Source organism: Schistocerca cancellata, chromosome 3 (assembly GCF_023864275.1).
Source record: "Schistocerca cancellata isolate TAMUIC-IGC-003103 chromosome 3, iqSchCanc2.1, whole genome shotgun sequence".
In the NCBI taxonomy this organism is placed as follows: Eukaryota; Metazoa; Arthropoda; class Insecta; order Orthoptera; family Acrididae; genus Schistocerca; species Schistocerca cancellata.
This window is the reverse complement of record NC_064628.1, coordinates 272408806-272434487: the sequence shown is the minus strand read 5'-3', so window position 1 is coordinate 272434487 and position 25682 is coordinate 272408806. Positions and strand designations below refer to the sequence as shown.

Genomic DNA, 25682 nt, shown 5'->3' with positions numbered 1-25682 from the left:
AGCTGTGGTACTGTGCACAAAAAAAGAATAATAATTCAAAGAATGGCCACATATTATGATAACAAAACCATTATTTCAGCAAATCATGTTACCTACTTAGTTTTCAACACTGTGTAAGAATTCTTTTAACGTGGGCTAAATACATATTCTTCAATATATGTGTATTTCTGTTTCTGAAAAGTGTTGCAGACTCTTTTACATAAAGCTTGTGAGAGGTTTACTACTCATTACTTAAGAGTAGGGTTTGTGGAAATGTGAGATTTTAAATTAAATTGTTGTTAAGTGATGTACTCCATATTTATTGTGTGTTTTGAATCCTCTCAACAGCTAACACACAGTTTTCCACAGGACAGCAGTACTTTGTTTAGATTTAATGAAGTCAAAGTCAACATGTGCATTGCCTAGGATTATGAATTAAATTACGACAGTGAGTGAAAGTAGAACATTAAATTAAACACGTTTTTGGTCAGTGCTTGAGTCCAAAGACAAGACCTAAAACAATACAAATTGGGAATAGACAAGCTGTCGGCTGGAGTAGCTCAGGAAGTATGTGTAGTAAACAAGTCCTTACATGACGGCAGTGACTTCAGACTGTAGTTGTGAGCAATGAGGCAGTCATGCACAGAGGTATTAGTGTTGATAACTGACAAGGAGATGGGCCTGGTTGCTCAGTGAAAACTATTTAAGTCGGGTGTGCAGCAGGCTTTATACGTAACAGTGAAAGAATGCTATTGGAAATGTAAAATGTGCGATATAGTTGACAGATAGTTAATATCACACTTAGTAGATACACACAATACTATAGTGCATTCTTCCCCCACTGCATCTGTGAATAGAATGGGGAAAAGCCTTACAACTGTATAATGGGAAGTACTGTGTTATGCATACATTATCGTTCAATATTATTAGTATTATTTATTATTATTATTATTATTATTATTATTATTATTACACTTGTCATTTATATTTCCATTTTTACCTGTTTATAGCTTGTCAGTGTAATGGCCATAGCACCTGTGCAAATGGAACAAGTCTTTGCAATCAACCTTGTGCCAACCTTACACGTGGTCCCCACTGTGAGCAATGTGTGCATGGCTATTATGGAAATCCAGTTAATGGAGGAAAATGCAGTCGTAAGTAACAATTTTTAGAATGATGTGTAGTGATAGCCTTCATATTATTTCAGCACTATAAATTATGTAAAAAATTCAAAACATGTAAATCTGCAGTTAAAATATTGTCTAGGACATGTCTTGTATCCCTGAATCCAGTAGGGTGTGGCTTACCAAACACACTAGGAATTACTGTTTGACCATGGTAAGTTGTCACTTCATACAGTGTCTGTCAGAAATAGCCTACCCCTCCACTACACTAGGACTGCCAAGGGAAGAGGAGTGGTGAGAGGAGGGTAATACCAATTCCTTCTAGCAGTGCTGGCATGAGTACCCATGTTTCACCAAACAAAGTAGTGCAGTGGTTAGCATACTGGACTCACATTTGGGAGGCTGATGATTCAAACCCTTGTCCGACCATCCAGATTCAGGTTTTCCATGATTTCTCTAAATTGCTCCAAGCAAATGCTGGTATGGTTCCTTTGAAAGGGCATGACCAATTTCCTTGCCCATCCTTGACACAATCAGAACTTGTCTCCGTCTCTAATGACCTCCATGTCGACAGGATGGTAAACCCAATCTTCTTTCCTTCCTTCCTTCCTTCCTTCCTCCTTTCTTAGTACCCATGTTTTTTGTTTATAGAAAAGCAGAGATGATGCACAAAGAAATATTGACATCACTTGGATACTAAGGAATATCTTCTGATTAGTATAAATTTTCTTCACTTGTGGTACCACCAGTAAAAAGGGTCAATGTCTCATGGCAAAATGGCAAGTAGTGGCAGAGTTTCCATCTAAAAGGTTTTGTTTCTTTTGTTTGTAGGGGTCAGAGAGCACATCGATGATGCATTTGTGGTTTAGCACATAGTATGTAGCTTGAAACACCCTATAATTGTTCTGTCAGATTCAAATAAAATTCATTAGTATTCCATAATTGCTATGTTTTAAACTTTGAAATTGCTTTATTGCGGACTGTGAATTATTAATATGTCATGTCCTCTTTTCTATTGATGCGGTTGGTGCTCATTCTGCACCAGATTTTTTGATAATAAATAGTAAGTTAGTGAGCAGAAAATGTAATCCTTGGTGCACTTGGAAGTGACGTAGCTACTGACAGGGGAAACTGCCCATCACACACCCCTCAGATTTAGTGATAAGATGGCTCGGTGGATAGCCTGTCAAAAACTGAACACAGATGAAGCATGAAAAGGGGAAGAAGTTGTAACGAACTGTGAAAAAAGAAGCAAAATTGAAACAGTGAACGGTCCAAGCTCAAGATGTGCAACATCAAGTGAATATGAATAGCCACAGCATTGTGGTTATGTGGCCATAGTGTTGGACTGCAAAGGGGGAGATCAGTGTTCAGATCTCCCTCGTGCCTCATTATAGTTTTCTTCTTTTTTTTTCACAAAATTATAAACTGTCCATCAGGTCATTGATGTTTCTGTTTGCTGTATTCAAATTTGTGTTTGTGTGTCGTGGTTTAACATCCATTTCCAACAGTGTGGTGTAAGGAAGGGATCCCCAACTATACGCACCTGGTATTTGTTCTGCACAAACACCACATGTTATAAGTTTTATGTTCTGTATTGGAAATTTTGACTCTTGATTTTTTTATTTTATTTTATTTATTCCTTTGTTGTAACACAGTTCACACCCATTTATTTGTTGTTTTCATTTCTGTGAGAGGTGTATGTGGCATTTCGCCTGCTCTCACTAGTCATCATTAAGGTAATATATTCTTACCACATGACTCATATTCTATAACCAATGTATAATATGACAATTTCTAAGGCAGTGACCAGATGAAAAGTTGATTTTTTTTTTTTTTTGGGGGGGGGGGGGGGGGGGCGAGAAATGGGCTATGAGGGAGATTGGAACACAGATCTCACACTTGGAGGTGGTTAGAAAGGAAAGGCAGGTAACTTAGACACTGGGGTGAGAGGGATGAGTTAACTTTGACGCCAGAAGGCCTTTAGGAAAGAGAAAAAATAGTTCCAAAAAGACATAACAACAGCAACAACCACACACACAACCACACACACACACACACACACACACACACACACACACACACACACACACCTCCCTCTCCACAGGGGGGCTCTCCACTCTTTGGGAGTTTCTTGGTTGGCTACCACAGGCCCCCAGCCTTTGTAACATCTTTTCCCTTCCCTACTGCATGTCTATCCTCTTGCTATTCCTTTCCCTCCCTTGGGGAACACGTCTGGGGTGTTTTTGCTAGTATGTTCAGCGTTTTTAGTAGCTGACATAAGAACAGTCTCACCTCCATTTTTCATTCTTTTTTTCCTTTCTTCATTCACCTTCTCCTGTCCTTCCTCTACTTCGGCATTTTAGGCTCCACTTTTTCTTCTTCCTCCCTATGTGCTCCTGAAGGCTGTCCCATATGCCTGACGTGTTACAGGAGACTGCGTAATACATAATTACCAACCTTGGGTCGACAGGCAGGGTTCGCTTGTACCCCCTGGTACAAGACAGGCCTAGGGAGGGGTGATTGCCTGAGCTGCTACTGTTCCAAACTGCAGATTGGTCCCTCTGTCAGTGTTCGGGAGAATGTGACCAGAGGTGTGAAAAATTACCAAAAGCAGATGGGGGGAGGGGGGGGGGGGAGACGGCAGCAGCAGCAGTTGGAAGGAGTGTGCCACCAGAGATGCTGGCAATCGTGGAGGATTTTCTCGCAATGAGCCAGTCATCGTCTTCGTAGTCCATGTCTTCCAAACACAAATGGAATGAAGCTCCCAATTCAAAGACCCTCCCAGTTGCACCATGGTTTCTCGTGGTATCACGTACTGAAGATGGTCAGTCCTATGCAACAGTAAGTTTCTTATTCAGAAAGGTGTTGATGCAGTTGCCGACCCTGTGAAATCCTGTTCTTATTTACACAAGTGCTTGCACCTTTGCTTGTCCACGGCTATCCTGTTCATGTCAAGACCCATAGAACTCTGAATTCGTTTGTGGTGTTATTTACACTAGGCTGCTTGATTGTCAGACCGAGATAGAAATCCAAACCTATCTCTCTGATCAGTGTGTCATTGCCGTCCATCGGGTGATGGAAGAAGATAGATGCATCCTTAGTGCCCACATGCATTCTTTTTCTCACCTTTGATAGAGTTTTGTTTCCATCCAAGATGAAAGCAGAATATGAAGTTATAACAGTCCGACCATACATTCTGAACCTGATGCACTGCTACCAGTATCATCATTTCAACCACACTCAGATGTCTTGTCGACTCCTGGTCAGATGTGTAACCTGTGGTATGGATGTGCATGAGGGCATTGTCCGCCTCCTTCACCCTGCTGTATCAACTGCAACGGCTACCATGCCACCACTTCTCAAGATTGTCCCATGCATCTAGAGGCTGTCCAGGAGATCTTGGTAATGGAAAAATTGCCTTACCCAGTCACTCGCAAGTTGTTGGCTAGTTGCAAACCCTGCTTCTACCATCTGGCACTACAGTACAGTTCTTGCTACATCTCGCTCCATGAAAAACATGATCATCAGACATGTGACCTGTGGTTGTGAAATTGCCCAATGTCACAGTTCATAACCAATAGATTGTGGTCAGAGTCCACATCTGCCCCTGGAAATGTCTTACAATTTAAAATCTGGTTCCTAAATCTCTGTCTTACCATTATATATAGAGGGAGATCAAGAGATGAATACACTAAGCAGATTCAGAGGGATTTAGGCTGCAGTAGGTACTGGGAGATGAAGAAGCTTGCACAGGATAGAGTAGCATGGATAGCTGCATCAAACCAGTCTCAGGACTGAAGACCACAACAACAACAACAATGGTAGCATTGCCGTCTCCACATCCAGCTGTGCAACAAGCCACTAAATCAGCACCTCATGGGGCAAAGTCACGTGCTAAACAACCAGCAGGCTGGAAAGACTAGAAGGAATACTCCCACAAAGACATGCTCTGTCCTTCCAGCCAACAAACATCTGAGTCTTCCTCTGCCAATCGGAAAGGCTCCAAGAAGTCAAACAAAGGTGAACGGTCTTTCCCTTCACCGACTCGGAGATGCTCTTGGCTGGTGTCATCCCATGATGCCCTCAGCTGGCTGACCTCCATGTCACCGGTGCGCACTGCCAACCTGTTTTCTGCCCTGGACTCCGCAGATCAACAGAGGGAGAATGCCAATTCCTGTGTAGATCTCATGGAGCAGGATCTTCCAGCCTTTGTGCCCTGTTGTGGTGAGTCTTTGAAGACTGACACTCAGTAGCTGCCGAGGTGACACCCCTTCATTTTTTCCCTCCTCTGCTTTCCTCGATTATGACTCTCCTTCAGTGGAACATTTGTGGCTTTCAATCAAACAAAGAGGATTTACGGCTGCTCTTAGAATCACAGTGTCCACTTGTTCTCTGCCTCTGGGAAACAAAATTATGTCCTTAAGACTGCTTTGAGCTCTCATATTTCTTACTGGTCCATTTTGACCTTCCCCAGAGGACAGCATTCTATCTCATGAGGGAATCATGCTGCTCATATGGGATGACATTCATAGTCAATCCATCTCCCTGACTACGTGCCTTCAAGCTGTTGCAGTTGACCTTTTCCTTCCCCCACATGACCTTTTCCCTTTGTAGCGTTTATATTCCTCTGTCATTCAGTGTCACCAGGGCAGACTTCCTCCAGCTTATTGGCCAGCTACCTCACCTCTCTCTGCTGCTCAATTACTTTAATATGCACCATCCCATTTGGGGTGCCACAGAAAGTTCCATTCCTCGAACTTCCTCTTTACCATGCGTGTCCTGTTCCCTTGGTGGACTGAGGTGTGCCACGATGCAATTTGTGCACGGAGACATGCTCTGTGTTTTTAACCATCATCCTACAATGACAAATTGCAATCATTATAAACAGTTGCTTGCACAGTGTCATTGCATTCTTCAGGATAGCAAACAAGCTAGCTGGGTTTCATTCACTAGTTCTTTTAACAGTTTCACTCCCTCTGCCGTCATGTGAGCCAACCTCGGATGGCTCTCTGGGACTAAGATCCCCTCCCCAGTTTCCTTCCTAACAGTAGCAGATGATGTCATAGTGGACCCTGTTGCTCTTTCCAACACCTTGGGCCGCCATTTTGCGGTGGTTTTGAGCTCCTCCCACTATCACCCAGCCTTCCTTCAACAGGAATGAGTGGAGGAGGCTCATGTGATACCCTTCACTTCTCAGAATCCTGAGTGCTATAATGCCACCTTTGCTTCGAGGGAGCTGGACATGCTCTCACTTCATCCCAACCCTCCACTCCAGGGCCAGACGATGTCCACAGTCAGATGTTGCAGCACCTTTCTCTGGTGGGCAAGCTCTTTCTGCTTCACATAGACAACTGCATTTGAGCAGAGGGCACGTTTCCCAGACGCTGTTGTGAAGACACTGTCACACCCATACCTAAGCCCGGTAAGGACAAACTCCTCTCTTCTAGCTGCCATCCCATCTCTCTCTCTCTCTCTCTCTCTCTCTCTCTCTCTGCTAAGTGTGGCCAGCCATCCTACACCTCCTTCTTTGATGACTTCTGAGATCATCAGTATGGGTCACATCCCTCTTCTGTTACCTCCTGGAGTTCGCTTTCAGCTCTTGCTTTGGCAGCATAACTTCACACTATCTGCAACTTTCCCAGTGCGTATGGACCCTTCACCACCTTGGCTTCTGTGGCGGCCCGTGCTCAGCTTGGCCTTCATTCCCTTCCTAAGAACACTACTCCAGCCTCGTTCTGTTGCCTTCAGTTTCATGACCTTTGCACGGAACGTCTCACTTCATCCCAACCCTCCACTCCAGGGCCAGACGATGTCCACAGTCAGATGTTGCAGCACCTTTCTCTGGTGGGCAAGCTCTTTCTGCTTCACATAGACAACTGCATTTGAGCAGAGGGCACGTTTCCCAGACGCTGTTGTGAAGACACTGTCACACCCATACCTAAGCCCGGTAAGGACAAACACCTCTCTTCTAGCTGCCATCCCATCTCTCTCTCTCTCTCTCTCTCTCTCTCTCTCTCTCTCTCTCTCTCTCTCTGCTAAGTGTGGCCAGCCATCCTACACCTCCTTCTTTGATGACTTCTGAGATCATCAGTATGGGTCACATCCCTCTTCTGTTACCTCCTGGAGTTCGCTTTCAGCTCTTGCTTTGGCAGCATAACTTCACACTATCTGCAACTTTCCCAGTGCGTATGGACCCTTCACCACCTTGGCTTCTGTGGCGGCCCGTGCTCAGCTTGGCCTTCATTCACTTCCTAAGAACACTACTCCAGCCTCGTTCTGTTGCCTTCAGTTTCATGACCTTTGCACGGAACGTCACAATTTTATCTTAGTGTACACTGATGGCTCTCAGACTGACCATGGTGTCGGGTGTGCCTTCGTTATTGGCGCTGACACTTTTCAGTATAGGCTTTGGGAACACCACTCAGCAGTATCAGGCCACCCATTACGTCCGGTGACCCAGACATTTCAATTGGTCATCTGCTCTGACTCTCTGATTGCCCTTCAGAGCCTCTGTGTGCTGTGCACAGTCCATCCCTTAGTGCAACGGGTCCAGGAAAGCTGCCACTTGCTTACTCTTCATGGAGCCACTGTTATGTTTATGTAGCTTCCTGGTCATGTTGGTCTGACAGGAAACAAGGCCACTGACACTACTCCCAAACGTGCTGTCCTCGTACCTCAGTCCACTAGTTCTTACAATCTTTGTGTTGCCGTCTGTCAATAGGTGGTGTCACTTTGGTGTCACCACTGGTGCTCCCTTCATGGGAACAAGCTCCGGGTCATTAAGCCTCTTCCAGTGGCTTGGACAGCCTCCTCTCAGCCCACTCACCGTGAGGAGATCATTTTAGCTAGGTTGTGTATTGGGCGCTGTCTTTTTAGCAATCACCATTTGTTAAGTGGTGGTCCACCACCTCCTGCCCTTTTTTTAATCACTTACATTCTCCTTTGTGTTTTCCATCTGAGTTATTGGCCGTTTCAGCGAATGTCGAGCGGGCAGTCGACTGTGTTTTACTTTTTATCTGTTGTAGCACTATGGCGAAGGCCATTTAATTTCTGGTTTAGGATCTCCATGTTTCTATGATGTATTTGAAAGACTTTTCTCCACATCCCTTTTTTTAGCTGTCTTCTCTTTTGTCGGTTGGGATTAACATGTAGGCATTTTCAACTCCTCTCTTTGTCTTCATGTTCTACAGTTCTGACATGGGTGCTAATGACCCTACTTGTTACTGCGTCCTATAACAAAACAAAATAATAATAATAATAATAAATAACTTCTTTCATCTTTGTTGCACAGATGTATTGCATTGTGGAATTTATACTGCAATGCCTATTGCCACATTTGTTGTGTCAGTGAGCTATAGTTAGCCAAACACATGAAGTTCACCTCTGATTGCATCCTGCATCTCAAGATGTAAGCAAACAGAGGTTCAGAGTAGTTCAGCAGGAGCTAAAATGCTCAAGGCTAAAGCTGAAGAACCTCATTGAAACTAAGGCGATACTGAAAGTGCTTCAAGAGAACAACTAGGTTTGGTATAACAAATTTTAATATAACAAACAATCATTATGTTTGGGTTCACTTAGTCAACTAACGACTAGGTTAAGAACTTAAAACAAAGAGCGAATACTGTCACCCACATAATACTTTGAGTTGACCCATAACTAAAACTAAGTTAAGCTAGGAACTAACTGCTACTTATATTCTGTAACAACACACAGGCAGACTTAGCGGGCCAGTGCAGCTTTGGAGTTAGCTAGGCAATCGCTGTCTCTCATTACTCACTCTAGACCCAACTATGAACTTACTACCTCTTGGACCCCCTGTTCAAGGACTATAACTTCTTTCCTCAACGTCAGATGTGCCCTTTCCAGATCACAAATTGTTTATAGTTAATAAACCACAGAACATCACATGGTGTCCAGAATCTTTTGTGGAAAGTTCGTGGCTCATATCACGTACCATGTATAGCTTCTGTCATTCACATGTTATTTTATTTGTCAAGTCTGCAATCACAGAAGCGGCGCATTTGTTGATAATAATGTTTGAATTACATATCAACCAAGGTTATTCTGGAGCACTCATTGTCTGCTACAGCCCTTCGGTGGCACAGAAGGGGGATGTTACATATAATACACTGGCAGTAGCTCATTGCCTGTGTTTCTAGCCATTGCCTGCACAGATATTAAATACTGCTTTCCATTATTAATTTTAAAGATGCAAATATATTTCATGTACGTGGCAGTCTCGTATAAAAGATTTTTTAGGGCAGCTTTCATTGGTTCATGGTGATATGCTTTACTGTACAGTGCAGATAATTATTACACACGAATGCCCAAATATATTGCAAGTAACATTGTAAGTACTTGGATAGTGATAGGGAACAAGGAATGCTATGACGATAGAGACTGAAGATAATTTGTGTACACATGTAACCTTTCATTGGATGTACCCATGTTCTATTGTCTGTTATGAATCATAATTTGTAGGAGATTGAGAGATTTGTGTTGGTGCACTATTCAAGACCATATTGTAGAATGTTCTCTTTGGATCTGGATGCCAAAATTACCCGTATCTTTCCTTCTTATTCTTGAGCAAACAGCAGATTCTTTTATTTGTGTAACAATTGTATTTTCTTTTGCAGCCTGTGAATGTAATGATCAGGGCACTGAATGCCATCCAGACACAGGAAAGTGTTTTTGCACAACAAAAGGCATTGTCGGTGACCACTGTGAGCGGTGTGATGCTCAGAATCATTACCTCGGAGATCCCACAAATAAAGGCTCTTGTTTCTGTACGTAGTCAGATTTCCAAAGTATTCTTTTTAATACGATTTAATGTTAAAAAACTTATAACATCAAGGTGTTTGAAAGATAGTGTGCTATTTTGTGAAGATAATGGTACATTATATAATAAGTATTATAAAAGTAGTCTATTATTTTGCATATTGTATTTTTATATTAGAGATATACGATTTCTAAATTCCAAAGAAGTCCATACTACCACACAGCCTAATTGCAGATGGAAGAGAAATGTCATTTCTTCCACCATTTATGCTCCCTTCTTCTGCAACTGTTGATAAGAAGCCTTTCCTGTAACCCTTGACTATGATTCAGATATATGTAAATGTTCCTGATCATATTTTATGCATAGTAAAATTGCTTATAAATTTAAATTGTTTGCTTTTGCAGATGAGCTCACAATAGACTATCAGTTCACTTTTAATTTATCAAAGAAGGATGATCGCCATTATACACAGATTAATTTTAGAAATAGTCCACCAAAGTCGGATGTGGATGCTGAATTTAGTATTACTTGTTCAGTTCTAGCGAAGATGAACCTCACCATGAAGACTGGTAAGGCATCACACCATCATATTTCAACATTTTTGTGCAACCAGTCAGTATTATTTTTGCAGCTGCAGTCTCTCCACAATAAGAAGACTCTTCACATTGATGCCACTGGTAAAGAGAAATCTGGCACAAGTTGAATTACATTGGCTGGTATTCTCTTGGTCTCAATTTCTGCCAACTTCAGCTAGAAAGCACGCTGTTTTGGTACAACTGCAGTGTCGTGTGATTTCTGTATACAATGTTGTGCCATTATTTGTGGTTAGTATTTATTGGATTTTAAAGTGAGTTAAGATGGTGTCCGTCACAGTGTTCTCTGCTTTGCATTGTCTGTTACAAATTTCCTTTCTCATATAAGCACAGCACTGGTAGTGTCGACAGCACTGGGCGAGGAATTTGGTGCTATTTCTCTCTGCACTACTCCTCTCTCTTTAGTATTCTATGTACAAGGTGAGACATGCTAATTTCCAATCTTGAAAACTACTTCAGGGAGGTTATTCTTATCATGAACACCCTTTACAAATACTATATGTTTTCTGAGAAGTATCAGTGTGACCCAAATGTTTGGGTTGTATTGTCGCAGAAACAAATTACAATTGTGAATGAATGACATTTGAAGAGCTGATTTTAATGCAGTTATTATTAGTGCTCTCTCAGCATTATGCTATCATAAGGGTTGTAGCAGAAACTTCTCTCGTGTATAATCGCAGATAAATGTTGTACAACAGAAATAGTAAATTAGATGTTAGATTTTTTTCACTCGGGATTACTTATATTTCCCATGTAGTTTCACTGTAGATGGGGTGGTTAAAGATTTTTAAAATAGTATTGTATAAGCAGAGGATATTCCATTAGATTGTACTTCATTAAATGAGGTCATCAGTCATGTTATGACAGTACCATTGGTTGTGAATAGCTGCTGCAATGTACGAATCAGCTTCTGCAAAACAAATATGAATGGAAGTAAAAAGAAGTATTAATTTCTTTTGTGATTCTTCAGTTTCTCCTGGTGTATTTCTTGCTTGAACAGTCCACGGGTTCGTCAGCGCATCTGACGATGGCGACAAGTTTGATCCCTGAAATATTGTGCCTGTTGGACACTATGGACCAGCAGTACACCCGTCGACTGTTCGAGCATAAATTTCTTTATTAAATCTGAGTAGTGTGTTACGCAATCCGTACCATGTTTTTATTTTATTTTATTTTTTATTCAGGTCAATTTTTTATTCAGGTCTTCAAAATTTTAGAAACCAATAAAAACTTACTCAGTTTTGAGCTCAGAAAAAAACTTTTAGTAAAGCAAGTTCCACTTTGTGCTTGAAAGACGAAGAAAACATTACCTAGAAATATTGAAGAACTTGTTTCATTTTGCTTTAGCACATAAATTTTCAGAACATCAGCCACTAAAGTAGATAGATAATTACGTCTACCATCTCCTCTCTCTCTCTCTCTCTCTCTCTCTCTCTCTCTCTCTCCCTCCCTCTCCCTCTCCCTCTCCCTCTCCCACACACACACACACACACACACACACACACACACACACACACACACACACACACACATTTGACTAAATCAATCTGAAGAGTAATAATTTGCATCTTGTAGAAGGTGTTTTATATGTGCTAGAATGACTATCTGAATGTGCATTGAACACCATGTGGGAACATTTTTTTTACAGTTAGAGTGAAGAGACTGTATGAGTGTGTAAAAGAAGAAAGTAGAAGTCTGCATTACTGTTAAGTGTTTGATGTTACAGAACTAGAAAGAGATAAATAATGCAATTGTGTGCATTTATAGAAAGATATAGGTTTTAAATAATTCCGCTTTTCATCCTGAGATAAAGTGAGGAGTGTGGTGGTGGTGGTGGTGGTGGTGGCGGCGGCGGCGGCGGCGGCGGCGGCAGCGGCAGAAATGGAGTAGGATTACTTTTGAATGTATGTTGGACATGACGTGTGAAGTGTTGGCTCATCTTAGTATATTATGTTTAGATTAAAAGTGCTGTTTGCAGTTACCTTTCAATTCTGGACTGATGCCCCTTGGTATAATGTTCAGATTAAAAGTGTAGTTTTTCTTATCGAGGACTACTTCTGTATTGCAACTACAGTATATCAGTGCTAGAAATCTTAAAACTTTTTTTGAATGTTAGCATTGTACCAGTTAATATAAAGTACATTGTGTTAAATCCGATTATATTACTACTTCAGATACAGTGAGATAACAATACTTAATAATGTATGTTCATACGAGAGCAATAACATTGCATGCATTATGTATAACAGTGGTAAGAGACCGTTAAGTTCCTATGAGACAGATAGAATCCAATTTCTTTTCTTCCATGGTAGGTCTTTCATTGACATGGAAGGCACTGTTCTATGGCGTGCTTCACTTCTCTGAGCCGTGACATGGCTACATAGTGTAAGTGCCCCATCAGCAGGTACCACAATGTGTAGCAAAACCTGTGATCACCATCATGCCTTGAAGAGTCACCTGTAGTAGATTACATGCACAAATAATAATAAAGTTCCAGTCAGTTTGTGGGCCTAAACTGATTAACCAATAAAAATTTTTTCACTGTGGCAGTCATGATGGAGAGGTCGTATTTACATTGTGTAATGCATCACTATATCAAAGAGAGATGTTGCATCATGCATGGTACTATAGTTTAAGAACAAGTACTTAATTTATAAGTACAGGAATTTATATAAAGGCCTATTTTGTCAAGAATGGAATATATAATCAATTGTTGCTGCCTGCAGCCATGTTCAAGATCAAATTTTGGTATCCATTTTGTCTACCATAGCTTCCCATTTCGTTTCATATGAAATTCAACCACAATGGAGGGGTATCTGTTGAGAGGCCTGACAAACGTGCGGTTCCTGAAGAGGGGCAGCAGCCTTTTCAGTAGTTGCAGGGGCAACAGTCTGGATGATTGACTGATCTGACCTTACAACACTAAACAAAACGGCCTTGCTGTGCTGGTACTGCAAACAGCTGAAAGCAAGGGGAAACTACAGCCGTAATTTTTCCCGAGGGCATGCAGCTTTACTGTATGGTTAAATGATGATGGCGTCCTCTTGGGTAAAATATTCTGGAGGTAAAATAGTCCCCCATTCGGATCTCTGGGCGGGGACTACTCAAGAGGACATCGTTATCAGGAAATTAAAAAGGGAAATGGATAGGTTAAAGTTAGATATAGTGGGAATTAGTGAAGTTCGGTGGCAGGAGGAACAAGACATTTGGTCAGGTGAATACAGGGTTATAAATACAAAATCAAATAGGGGTAATGCACGAGTAGGTTTAATAATGATTAAAAAAATAGGAGTGCAGGTAAGCTATTACCAACAGCATAGTGAACACATTATTATGGCCAAGATAGACACGAAGCCCATGCCTACTACAGTAGTAAAAGTTTATATGCCAACTAGCTCTGCAGATGATGAAGAAATTGATGAAATGAATGATGAGATAAACGAAATTATTCAGGTACTGAAGGGAGACGAAAATTTAATAGTCATGGGTGACTGGAATTCTAGTGTAGGAAAAAGGAGAGAAGGAAACATAGTGGGTGAATATGGATTGGGGGAGAGAAATGAAAGAGGAAGCCGTCTGGTAGAATTTTGCACAGAGCATAACTTAATCATAGCTAACAGCTGGTTCAGGAATCATAAAAGAAGGTTGTATACATGGAAGAAGCCTGGAGATACTAAAAGGTATCAGATAGATTATATAATGGTAAGACAGAGATTTAGGAACCAGGTTTTAAATTGTAAGACATTTCCAGGGGGAGATGTGGACTCTGACCACAATCTATTGCTTATGAACTGTAGATTAAAACTGATATGAACTGTAGATTAAAACTGAAGAAACTGCAAAAAGGTGGGAATTTAAGGAGATGGGACCTGGATAAACTGACTAAACCAGAGGTTGTACAGAGTTTCAGGGAGAGCATAAGGGAAAAATTGACAGGAATGGGGGAAAGAAATACAGTAGAAGAAGAATGGGTAGCTCTGAAGGATGAATTAGTGAAGGCAGCAGAGGATCAAGTAGGTAAAAAGACGAGGGCTAGTAGAAACCCTTGTGTAACAGAAGAAATGAAGCAGGCAAAAGTGAATACAAACGTCTCAAAAATGAGATCGACAGGAAGTGCAAAATGGCTAAGCAGGGATGGCTAGAGGACAAATGTAAGGATGTAGAGGCTTATCTCACTGGGGGTAAGATAGACACTGCTATTTGGGTAGCAAAATAACTGATGATGATGGTCGAAGTAGAGAGGATATAAAATGTAGACTGGCAATGGCAAGGAAAGTGTTTCTGAAGAAGAGAAATTTGTTAGCATCGAGTATCGATTTAAGTGTCAGGAACTCATTTCTGAAAGTATTTGTATGGAGTGTAGCCATGTATGGAAGTGAAACATGGACAATAACTAGTTTGGACAAGAAGAGAATAGAAGCTTTCGAAATTTGGTGCTACAGAAGAATGCTGAAGATTAGCTGGGTAGATCACATAACTAATGAGGAGGTATTGAATAGAATTGGGGAGAACAGGAGTTTGTGACACAACTTGACAAGAAGAAGGGACCGGTTGGTAGGACATGTTCTGAGGCATCAAGGGATCACAAATTTAGCATTGGAGGGCAGTGTGGAGGGTAAAAATCATAGAGGGAGACCAAGAGATGAATACACTAAGCAGATTAAGTAGGACGTAGGTTGCAGTAAGTACTGGGAGCTGAAGAAGCTTGCACAGGATGGAATAGCATGGAGAGCTGCATCAAACCAGTCTCAGGACTGAAGACAACAACAAAAACAATGAAATTCAATTTTGGTATGTCAGTGAGGTGACATTGGGTCCTTACCTATGCATCTTTAATGTGGGTTGGTTAGTAGGAGAAGTGAAATAGTTATTAAAAATACTACCTAAAGCACTTTTGTGTTTCACAATGATACTGACACGTCTTATTCTGAATGGTTCAACTTTCACGATCGTGGGAGGTTTAAGATATATATCAATTAGCTTGCGGGATGCCTTACTTGCGTTATCAGACTGCTCTATTGCTCTGATTTTAATCTACTTCCATAGCTTAGGAATTTCAGTTTAAAGGTTTCCTTTGCCTGGTCGTATTTTTCCTTAACCCTTAAGAACTTGTGTTGGATCAAAATGACCCAAGAGATTTTCGTTTTGCTTTCACATGACATTCTGAAACTGGCCATTATTGAGTGGTTGATCCAACACGACTACTGGCATTCTGGCTTTATCCCCCATCCTCTTCAACGCAAGTGTTTGCTTTCAGTTGTATCTGTATTTGCACCTGTGACCTGCCATGAATGGGAGTGTTTGGCTGTCACATACAGAGGCTACAAGAGTTCAAATAAGTGTGTTGCTTCTTTTTTGCATTATGTGTATCGCATTGCTTACCAATTATATTTTCATGTCATATTTTCTTCTCTTAGATGAAAAGAAAGTGACATACCGTATTTACTCGAATCTAAGCCACACCTTCAAATCAAAACAAAGCTAGTCCATTGTAATATGAGGCACAATTTAGATGGAATGAATGACGATACAGCTACAGTAGTTTGGTTCAAGTCGTAAGCTTAGCAGTTAAGCTTTATCAGGTAGCCATTGCTATGCATCAGGCGCTCCGTCTGTATTTATACGAGTACCCTTTCTTTTTCACGTGCTTCATCTGGTTTGAATTGATTGCTTATTTTTCTTTCATCTGATAAGTGACGTTCTCTTTGTTATAGGTGTTTACGTCACTCTAAGCTGAAAATGCATTATTGTACTGTGTCATGCATTGTTTGTCGCATTCTGATACTAAGTGTTTACGGCCTGTCGCTGCTCGCGGCATGGCTTGCTTTTGTGTGCGCTACCGCCGTTCACAGGTTGTTGTTGTTGTTGTTGTTTGTTTTTTTTTTTTTTTTTTTTTTTTTTTTTTTTTTTTTTTTTTTTTTTTTTTTTTTTAAAGAGAGGAATCGTCTCATTAGCGAAACAATGGCAAGAGACTGCTATTTGTTTTTACTTACACTGCTGCTTTCTTTGATAGTGATCGACAAGAACCAAATAATAGACCGCGTATGATAGAAGATGTTCTGAACGAGAGTTTAGCGAAAATTTTTCTTCATTTCAAAATCTTGGCAGACGCCTCTTTTGTACATTAGATTCTGCACAGAAATTAGAGTCATCTTATATTTAAAAATCTATTCAATTGCCTGCTTCATTTCTGACTGTATCACTATTAGGCAGAAGAATATTTTAAATATAAACATGACATGACATGACATGATATGATATGTATATTCTTCCGCGTTTGCTGTTGTCTCACACTAGTTTCGTAGTTTATTAGGCAGACAGGATTTAAATGAGATAGTAGCAAACACGAAAGAATACATGGCAAAATTTCGTATTATTCTTAAGGTGAAGAGAATACTGCATGTGATTCACAATTCATAAAAGTTCCTATTAGCAACCATCTCTTCTCACAGGTAGGAAAAAATTCAGAACGTAGAGTTGGCCATATTGACAAACAATCCAAACAGTCATGCCAGTCGGATTTTCGTAGTACATTGAAATGCTGCTACAGTTGAATATGAACAATACGGAATTTGTATTTACTTCGTTAGATAATGTATGAAAATGTAGTGGTCGAAAGTCGGGGTGGAGAAAAAAGCTCGTCTTCCACCTTTTTTTTTTTTAATTTATTTACTGACGCAAATGTTTTGGCCCCAGTATTTATCTTTGTGCCTCCAAAGCATGCCTGTGTAGCTCTACATATATTCGATGGCAGAAATTAGTTGTGGCGGCACCTACCAACATTTTTCAGAACTTCCGCTTACTTTGCACTCGATTCTCAGCTGCAGGCGGTTTTTTGGATTACAAAAACCGGAAAAAAAGTGCGGCTTAGATTTGAGTAAATACGGTAATGATTTCATCTTGGAACTCTTCCATTTGGTTCATGTTTGCATACAGAAACAGTAATATGAGAAATTGAGTACGCCTTGATGCAAAACACCTTGTTATTTGTTTATTTCTTTGTTATACCAAACTAGTTTCGGTGACAAATATCACCATCATCAGTGGGGTTTTTTAATCTAAAACATGCAGAAAATAGCATGATTATACAAACACAGTAAACCATTATTACATTTTTGCTATTCGTCTTCTGAAATATAGTTTTCTACTAGGGTCACTCCAAAAGAAATGCACACTATTTTTGTAAAAATACAGTTTTCATTCTGCATGTGTGAGAGTTTTACAGTGTGTAGATACATCCTTCCTGCTTGTTTTCAAACTTAGTTCAACCTGTTCCTGTGAGTGGAGCCATCATAGCATGTCTTCAATACGGCAGCTACACTTGACGTTCGTCAGAAGCAACGTGCTGTGAAAACGAGACAGTGGGAAACATCCACAAGAGGTTGAAAAAGGTGTATGGAGATGCTGCTGTCAATCGCAGTACAGTTAGTCAGTGGGCAAGCAGGTTACGTGATGAAAGCGGGCACGGCAATATTGAGGATTGTCCTCACAGCGGCAGGCCTCATACTGCACACACTCCAGACAATGTGCAGAGAGTTAACAAATTGGTGACTGCGGACAGACGCATCACAGTGAACAAATTGTCACACTACGTTGGGATAAGGGAAGGAAGTGTTTGAAGAATACTGAAAGTGTTGGCGTTAAAAAAGGTTTGTGCCACATGGGTTCGCAGGATGTTGACAGTGGCTCACAAAGAAACAAGAAAAACAACAAAAAACACTGAAACACCTGCTTTACAGTCCTGACCTGGCTCCATGTGACTATTATCTCTTTGGTAAACTGAAAGACTCTCTTTGTGGAACTTGAAGATGATGACTCCCTTGTGCACGCTGCCAAACAGTGACTCCAGCAGGTTGGTTCAGAATTTTACCATGCGGGTATACAGGTGCTGGTTCCAAGATGGCGTAAGGCAGTTGAGAGGGATGGAAATTATGTGGAGAAATGAAAATATTGTTCCTAAAGGATGTATCTACACTCTGTAAAACTTTCAAACATGTAGAATAAAAGATAGATTTAAAAAAAAAAAATAGTGTGCATTTCTTTTGGAGTGACACTCGTATGTATACTTTCATACTACCTTATTTATTGTATGTTACAGCAAGTTTTAAGCAATTATTGGTGCTGTTTGCGACATATTTTCTATACTCTTCTTTTTCTTCTGTTGCCGTTTGTCTACTTAGCGAACATCATGTCATCTGCAACCATGTGAGCGGCTGTTAGTAAACAAAATACTAAAAGGTGAACTTCATATGTCAACAATATATACTTGAGTTTGTGGTAGTGTTGTGGAAACCAGTTATTTGGTGTGTAGCTAAGTAACAGCTCAGTACACACCAAATAACTGGTTTCCACAACACTACCACAACCCCAAGTATATAGTGCTGACATACAAAGTTCACCTTTTAGTATTTTTTTTACTAACAGCCTCTCACATGGTTGCATATGGCATGGTGTTCGCTAAGTAAAAACACGGCAACAGAAAAAAAGAGCACTGAAAATATGTCGCAAACAGCGCCAATAATTGCTTAAAACATGCTGTAACATACAATAAATAAGGTAGTATGAAAGTATACATAGAAAACTATATTTCAAAAAATGAATAGTAAAAATGTAATAATGTTTTACTGTGTTTGTGTAACCATGCTATTTTCTACATGTTTTAGATTAAATAACCCCACAGATGCTGGTGATATTTGTCGCCAAAACTAGTTTGGGATAATAAAGAAATAAACGAATAACACGGTGTTTTGCATCAAGGCGGACTCAATTTCTGATATTACTGTTTGAGAAAGTGACATAGCTGTTCTCTCTAAATGTTGAATGATGAAGAAATTATTGTGGTACTCTGTTGCAGTGATGATGATGATGATTATGATGACGATGACAAATCTGTGGGATGATTCTTTGTTTTTTAAGATGACAATGTTGAAGAAAGTGAACATGAATCTGATTCAGACATTTCTGCTGCTTCTGGTGATGAAACAGTAACACTGAAAATGACACTTTTTTTTCCTCAGTTGATTAGGTAAAACCAAAGGGAACAAACAGCTATTTAATCAAAGGGGCTGTTCTAAATAGCAAAGTATTGCTACCACATATTTATCTGAAGCTCAGAGCACAGCAAAGACACCAGAAAAGGGCACCTTCCTTTATTTCGACAAGAATGTACCGTATTTACTCAAATATAAGCCGCACTCGAATCTAAGCTGCACCTGAAGAATGAGATTCGAAATAAAGGAAAAAAAAAATTCCCAAATCTAAGCCACACCTGAAATTTGAGACTCGATATTCAAGGGCAGAGAAAAGTTTTAGGCCGCACCTCCAAATCGAAACAAAGTTGGTCCATTACAAAGACACAATTTAGGTCGAATGAATGACGATACAGCTACAGTAGTTTGGTTCGAGCCGTAAGCTTAGCAGTTGGAAGCTTTACCAGGTAGCCATTGCTATGCGTCAGGCGCTCCTTCTGTATTTACACGGATACTCTTCCTTTTTCACGTGCTTCTTCTGGTTTGAATCGATTGCTTATTTTGCTTTGATCTTATAAGTGCCGTTTTCTGTGTTATAGGTGTTTACGTCAGTCACTCTAAGCTGAAAATGCATTACTATATTGTGTCATGCATTGTTTGTCGCATTCTGATAGTGCGTGTTTACGGCCTGTCGCTGCTCGCGGCATGGTTTGCTTTTGTGCACGCTACCGCCGCCTACAATTAAAAAAAGAGAGGAATCGTCTCATTAGCAAAGCAATGGCAAGAGACTGCTATTTGTAGTTACTTACACTGCTGCTTTCTTTGATAATGATCAACAAGAACCAAATAATAGACTGCATATGATAGAACATGTTCTGAACGAGAGTTTGGCGAAATTTTTTCTCCGTTTGAAAGTCTTTGCGGCCGCTTCTTTAGTACATCAAATTCTGCACAGAAATTAGTCATCTTCGATTTAAAAATCTAGTCAGTTGCCGTGCTTCATTTCTGACTGTATCACTATTAGGCATAAGAGTAATACGAATATAAACATGACACGATACGTATATTAAGCCGCGTTTGCTGTTGTCTCACTCTAGTTTCGTAGTTTATTAGGCAGACAGGATTTAAATGAGATAGAAACAAACACGAAAGAATACATGGCAAAATGTTTATATTCGTATTATTCTTTTGGTGAAGAGAATACTGTATGTGATTCACATTTCATCAGGTTCCTATTAGCAACCATCTCTTCTCACAGGTAGGAAAAAATTCAGAACATAGAGTTGGCCATATTGACAAAAATCCCAGTCTTGCCAGTCGGACTTTCGTAGTACATTGAAATTCTGCTACATTCGAAGATGAACAATACGGAATTTGTATTTACTTCGTTGGATAATGTATGAAAACGCAGTGGTCAAAACTCGGGCGGAGAGAAAAAGCTCGTCTTCCAATTTTTTTTTTAATTTTATTTACTGACACAGAGGTTTTGGCGCCAGTATTTATCTTTGTACGTACAAAGGACGCCAGTGTAGCGCTGCATACATATGCGACGGCAGAAGTTAATTGTGGCGGCACCTACCAACATTTTTCAGAACTTCCGCTTGCTTTGCACTCGATTCCAAGCCGCAGGCGGTTTTTTGGATTACAAAAACCGGAAAAAAAGTGCGGCTTAGATTCAAGTAAATACGGTAATTGACAGACTGGTTATGTACACTAGTTCACATTACAAAAATCACCACAAATTTTGAAAGGAGCAGTAATGCACAAGTTGCAGATTGAGTGGAAATGGAGGTTGTTGCTGAAACTTGGAGAGATACCCATCTCCATATGAGGGCAGGGCGGAGCTGAAATATTTTCTCAACCATGTCTTGTCACAGATTTTTGTTCTTGCTTTTCTCTATTCGATTTGATAACATCAGTGACAGAAATTAGAGAAAGAAATCTGACAAGTTGGCTGCTATTCATGAATTTTTGGCACCAGTAGATAAAAACTTTATTAAAGTCTAAAATATCAAAGAATAATTTACGATTGATGAGCAGCTCATTGCATTTTGGAGTGGTTGCTCATTTAGGCTGTATTTGCCTAAAAATCTAAGGAATATGGAATAAAATTGATTCTAGAACACTCTTAATTGCACACATTTGAGGTGTATACTAGTAGTCTGATAGTTCTTTAGATGTTGTCAACATCTTGTTGCTCACATTAAAGACTCAGGAAGGAACGTATCTGTTGACAACTGGTATACTAGTGTCCTACTTGCCATAAAATTGCTGGACATGAAACTGACATTGGTGGGAACATTGCGGAAAAGTAAGCATGACATCCTTGCTGAGCTTCTGCCCAGTAAACACAGGGATGTAAATTCAAGTTAGCTTGTTTTTATGAAAGAAATGTGCATGGTTTTTTATGTTTCCAAGAAAGTTTACTCAGTGGTGCCAGTATCATCAACGCACAGTGATGCCAAAATATATACATAGACAGGTTCCAATTAAAAAAAACTCATATGTCATTTACAAGATGAACACTACTCATAAGGTACAAAGAAGAATATTACTGAAGGAATTTGCAAACAAACTCATCATGGAGAGTGTTGTCAGGAGAATTGGGAACAGACATATATCTCACAATGTTAGGGAGAGAATAAATTTGTTTCTCATGGCCAGACATACAGAAGTATCACAACATCAACACCAGGATCATTGTAGACAGGAACTGAAGTAACATCTCACAAACTAAAGAGAGGCCATACCTGCCCAAGTATAAATAACAACAAGCATTCAATATTGTGTGCCACTTGTATGGAAAGTGTGTTCAAAGTACATTCCAAAGTCATCTCACAAAATGCTTAGCTCATTGAAATATTTTGATGGTCCAAAAATCTTTTTATTATTAGTATATAGCATTTTTTAGTATTTGGTTAAATTTCCTTTGTTTCTCACATACTAAACCACAGTCATTAAATGATGATAGCTACATGCTGTTTTTACTAATTTATGTTCAAAGATCATCCATAATTTATAACATGTTATTTTTTTGTAAGACTTGACATATACACTGCCAAAAAGAATTGCAACACCAAGAAGGAGTTGTGCAACATAAACGAAATGGGGTAGGTGTGTTTCTACATGTGAAAGATCATGTCTATTCATATTTTGTACTAGTCGCATAAAAGTGGTACTAGTAGCATCATTATGAGGATGTAAATCAGGTTTTCTTTAAGTACAAGTTGTAATGGTTGTAAGTATTAGCCACCTTTGAGACTAGACTTGGTGAGTTAATGTTAGTTAAGAATGCCCTTAAGGCGAAAAAGACGCCATTATCAGCACGTCACTTGAGTTTGAATGAGGTCATGAAATAGGGCTGTGAGAAAGTGGGTGTTCCTTCTGTGATATTGCAGAAAGGCTTGACAGGTATGCAGCCACTATACATATCTAAAACATTATCGGTTTTCTTGCCGCATCAGTTCGGGATAAAATCTCAAGCTTTTGACAGTAGCCTCCATCGTCATCATCAAGAACAACTGACTGTCTTCACTGCTGCTGTGGTGGCCTTATACAGGGTGTTACAAAAAGGTACGGCCAAACTTTCAGGAAACATTCCTCATACACAAATAAATAAAAGATGTTATGTGGACATGTGTCTGGAAACGCTTAATTTCCATGTTAGAGCTCATTTTAGTTTCATAAGTATGTACTGTACTTCCTCGACCCACCGCCAGTTGGCCCAATTGAAGGAAGGTAATGTTGACTTCGGTGCTTGTGTTGACATGTGACTCATTGATCTACAGTACTAGCATCAGGCACATCAGTACGTAGCATCAACAGGTTAGTGTTCATCACGAACATGGTTTTGCAGTCAGTGCGATGTTTACAAATGTGGAGGTGGCAGATGCCCATTTGATGTATGGATTAGCACGGGACAATAGCTGTGGCGCCGTACGTTTGTATCGAGACAGATTTCCAGAATGAAGGTGTCCCGACAGGAAGACGTTCGAAGCAATTGATCGGTGTCTTAGGGAGCACGGAAAGTTCCAGCCTATGACTCGCGACTGGGGAAGACCTAGAACGACGAGGACACGTGCAATGGACGAGGCAATTCTTCGTGCAGTTGACGATAACCCTAATGTTAGCGTCAGAGAAGTTGCTGCTGTACAAGATAACATTGACCACGTCACTGTATGGAGAGTGCTACGGGAGAACCAGTTGTTTCCGTACCATGTACAGCGTGTGCAGGCACTATCAGCAGCTGATTGTCCTCCACGGGTACACCTCTGTGAATGGTTCATCCAACAATGTGTCAATCCTCATTTCAGTGCAAATGTTCTCTTTACGGATGAGGCTTCATTCCAACGTGATCAAATTGTAAATTTTCACAATCAACATGTGTGGGCTGACAAGAATCCGCACGCAATTGTGCAATCACGTCATCAACACAGATTTTCTGTGAATGTTTGGGTAGGCATTGTTGGTGATGTCTTGATTGGGCCCCATGTTCTTCCACCTATGCTCAATGGAGCACATTATCATGATTTCGTACGGGATACTCTACCTTGCTGCTAGAATATGTGCCTTTACAAGTACGACACAACATGTGGTTCATGCACGTTGGAGCTCCTGCACATTTCAGTCGAAGTGTTCGTACGCTTCTCAACAGCAGATTCGGTGACCGATGGATTGGTAGAGGTGGACCAATTCCATGGCCTCCACACTCTCCTGACCTCAACCCTCTTCACTTTCATTTATGGGGGCATTTGAAAGCTCTTGTCTACACAACCCTGGTACCAAATGTAGAGACACTTCGTGCTCGTATTGTGGGCGGCTGTGATACAATACGCCATTCTCCAGGACTGCATCAGCACATCAGGGATTCCATGCGACAGAGGGTGGATGCATGTATCCTCGCTAACGGAGGACATTTTGAACATTTCCTGTAACAAAGTGTTTGAAGTCACGCTGGTACGTTCCGTTGCTGTGTGTTTCCATTCCATGATTAATGTGATTTGAAGAGAAGTAGTAAAATGAGCTCTAACATGGAAAGTAAGCATATCCTGTTTGGTCAGCAATTATGTACCGCCATTGCAGACAGTGTCAGTGTCTGCATTGGTGGTGGCACCACTGCTTCTGTGGGAGTGTAAACCCTGCAAGGAATGTCTCTCCTGCTTCTCTGCATCGAGTGATCGTTTCCGTGCACCACTCAGAGCGTGGCAGCAATTATATTGATCAGACCATTCATACCGTTTGTGACTACTGTGCAGAACACCAATGCCATATTAAAAATAGAGAACTGGAAAAATTGGTGATTGCGGAGCACAGCCTCACAAATAAACATAAAATACTGTTCGACGAAACAAAAATTTTGTCCCCTGCCACCACATTCTGGGATTCTGTTATTAAGGAGGCTGTTGAAATAAGAATGAACCAGAAGAACTTTGACCGTGATAGTGGATACTATCCAAGCAGTGCTTACTCTCTGTGTGCTCTAGTGTCTGAGCATTACACATTGTTGAGTTTCAAGTTTACTGTACTATTTGAACTTGTACTTATGTCATGGTCACCGAGTGTAGAAATGTCATTAGGACCAGTCTAACCAGCTACACTACTAATTCTGTTCATAAACCACATTACAGCAGCATTTTGTGGGTGATATACCCCAATCACTTCATGCTTTCTGTGCTTAAAAAAAATTACAACACTATCACATTTATGGTGTTGCCTGCAATACTTGTTTGCTAGAAAGTAATCTTTACACTAGCAAACCCAGTAATGCTTTGCAATTGCTAAATTTGTACAGAAATTAGATATACATCCAAAACTACTTCTCCCTCCTCTCTCTGTCCGTCGCCTCCTCACCCTCTCTTGGTCAGTGTCCTCCTCTTCTTTTTGTATTCCCTAGTACTATGCTAATCACAAGTCATATACACAATTTTTCTGTTTTCCATGAAAACTGACTGCAAGGAAGGAAACAAATTACGCATTGTTGTGCATACAATTTTTAAAAAATATATATTATGAAAGAATGTAAATGAGAGAAACAATTTGTCTGTCTGTGAGAAAGAAAACAAACAGCACATTTTTCACAGCAGAGCACAGTACAAGATTTTCTTTATCAGGTCAGTTTTAACAGAAAATTTGTGTACTGTTGTTTAAAAACTTCGTAAACAATGTGTGTCCGAATGTCTGTTACAGTATTGTATAAATTTTTAACATAAATCAGTCAAGAATTATTTGAGAATTT

General features: G+C 40.2%; 1 protein-coding gene across 2 annotated transcripts in view; it reads left to right on the top strand.

Annotated features, from left to right (window-relative positions):
- The window catches only part of LOC126174932 (attractin), a 281000-nt gene that overhangs the window by 172529 nt on the left and 82789 nt on the right, over positions 1-25682 (top strand). The window contains exons 16-19 of one of the 2 annotated variants that reach the window (XM_049921388.1): positions 990-1133; positions 9743-9892; positions 10290-10454; positions 12127-12279. In XM_049921388.1, the coding sequence (XP_049777345.1) occupies positions 990-1133; positions 9743-9892; positions 10290-10454; positions 12127-12188 (521 nt within the window). In that variant the 3' untranslated portion in view covers positions 12189-12279. Of the gene's footprint in view, positions 1-989; positions 1134-9742; positions 9893-10289; positions 10455-12126; positions 12280-25682 lie in introns of those variants that run through there. The other variant, XM_049921387.1, reaches the window with a different exon arrangement.